General features: G+C 41.0%; 1 protein-coding gene across 1 annotated transcript in view; it reads right to left on the minus strand.

The window, feature by feature from the left end:
- LOC116376733 (solute carrier organic anion transporter family member 2A1) overlaps nucleotides 1–654 on the minus strand; it is a 62,862-nt gene extending 62,208 nt beyond the window's left edge. Inside the window, exon 1 of the mRNA XM_031838182.1 lies at nucleotides 438–654. Coding sequence (XP_031694042.1) covers nucleotides 438–473 — 36 coding nt within the window. The 5' untranslated portion in view covers nucleotides 474–654. The remainder of the gene's footprint in view (nucleotides 1–437) is intronic.
- Between the last annotated feature and the right edge of the window lie 969 nt (nucleotides 655–1,623).

Below are 1,623 nucleotides of genomic sequence, written 5' to 3' on the forward strand. Positions count from 1 at the left end.
TAACAGACTGCTCTAGTAACATGGTGAGGATCTGTAGCCTTAGGCAACTACAGTGTGTATTATGTCTAGAGGAATGTAGGTTCACAATCTCATGGTACAGGGCTATATATCCACCGACGACACGTATATTTTCATTAGCCATGTTGATCATTCGGACATACAAAACAAGGTTGACGATGAAATGAAGTATGTATCAGTACCCAGAATGAGTAATGAAGGAGATGGGTGATCAAGCTTCCTGGTTGCTCAGTGTCACCTGAGCAGGGCTGTATGGTATCAAACGTTGCTATTACCAAATCAGAGACATTTTATGTGCTGGAGAAGATACCCCCAAAAAACACTCTTCTAAATGAAGAGGGGTGGTTATGTGTTTAATCAAAATGTCTCCAATAGTAAATGACAGTAACATGAATGATAAATAATACCAAACGACGTACCTTTATATTGCTAAACACAGATGTTGGTTTCTTCATATCTTTGACACAAATCTCCTTCTGCTGTGAAGAGTAAGGATATCCAGAGAGACACAGAGAGAGAGAGAGAGAGAGAGAGAGAGTCCAGTCCAGGGCAGAAGAACTCAGCAGCAGTGTCTTTCTCTATGTTGAAGAGGTAATAGCTGTCCCACAGTGTTCTACTCTGGTGAGTGTGTCAATGAGCTTTTATGGCTCACAGTGATGTAATGGGGCCAACTCAGCCCACAAACTCCACGCGCACATTGTTTTGAACGTAATGATGAAAAGACCATATTTGGCACACATGACCTGTTTTTACAGGCGGCAGCGTGGTGATTGTTTTTATTCAACAATAAGAAATGTCTTATGTAATTGTTTGGACAAATATTAATTAATTAATATTTAATAAATAATCATAAACAAACGGAATCAATGTTTTAATTTATTTTTAAAAATGATTTTCAGTGGAAGTATAGTTCAGTTTAAACTTTTTTTTAAATTCAGCTTTTAAAAACAGTTTTGCCAGTAGGTTATTTTATAGCCATTGATGCTCATCTTGCCTGTTGCCGGATCTGACACACAGGCTAAAGGGGAAAAGTCTGAGTCTACCGCTGACAGACAAGTATCATCGATCTGCTACATTTTTTACCTCCCGTCATCAATGTGAATGACGAATTAGGGAAGTTACTCTTCTGATACTTAGCCGTGAATGTGAGACAGACGCAGGAACACACACCCTCCTCTCCTCACACCCTCCCTCCCTCCTTCACACCCTCCTTCACACCCTCCCTCCCTCCCTCCTTGACACACATCCAACAGGAGGTAATAGGTGTTCTGCTGATAAATCACACAAGTCTTTCAAAAAGGTGTCATTATTCCATCAAAGCCGGTTCAAGACTTAGCAGCTGAACACACAGTGGGAACCATGAAAGATCAACCCAGGGAAGAAAGGGGAAGCATAAATAGACTACAATAAATCAACACCACAACACATTTAGTCAACGTACGCTGGGAGGTTGACAATCATTCACATGACCTCGATTGACCCATTGTTAGTGATGATGCTAATGGTATTACTGGGACCACCTGAAATGGACACTAAATCTGCATATAGGGGGGGGGGGTTAGGGGTGAACTGAGACCACCTGAAATGGGCACTAAATCTGCATAT

This window comes from Oncorhynchus kisutch, linkage group LG13 (assembly GCF_002021735.2).
Source record: "Oncorhynchus kisutch isolate 150728-3 linkage group LG13, Okis_V2, whole genome shotgun sequence".
NCBI classification, from domain to species: Eukaryota; Metazoa; Chordata; class Actinopteri; order Salmoniformes; family Salmonidae; genus Oncorhynchus; species Oncorhynchus kisutch.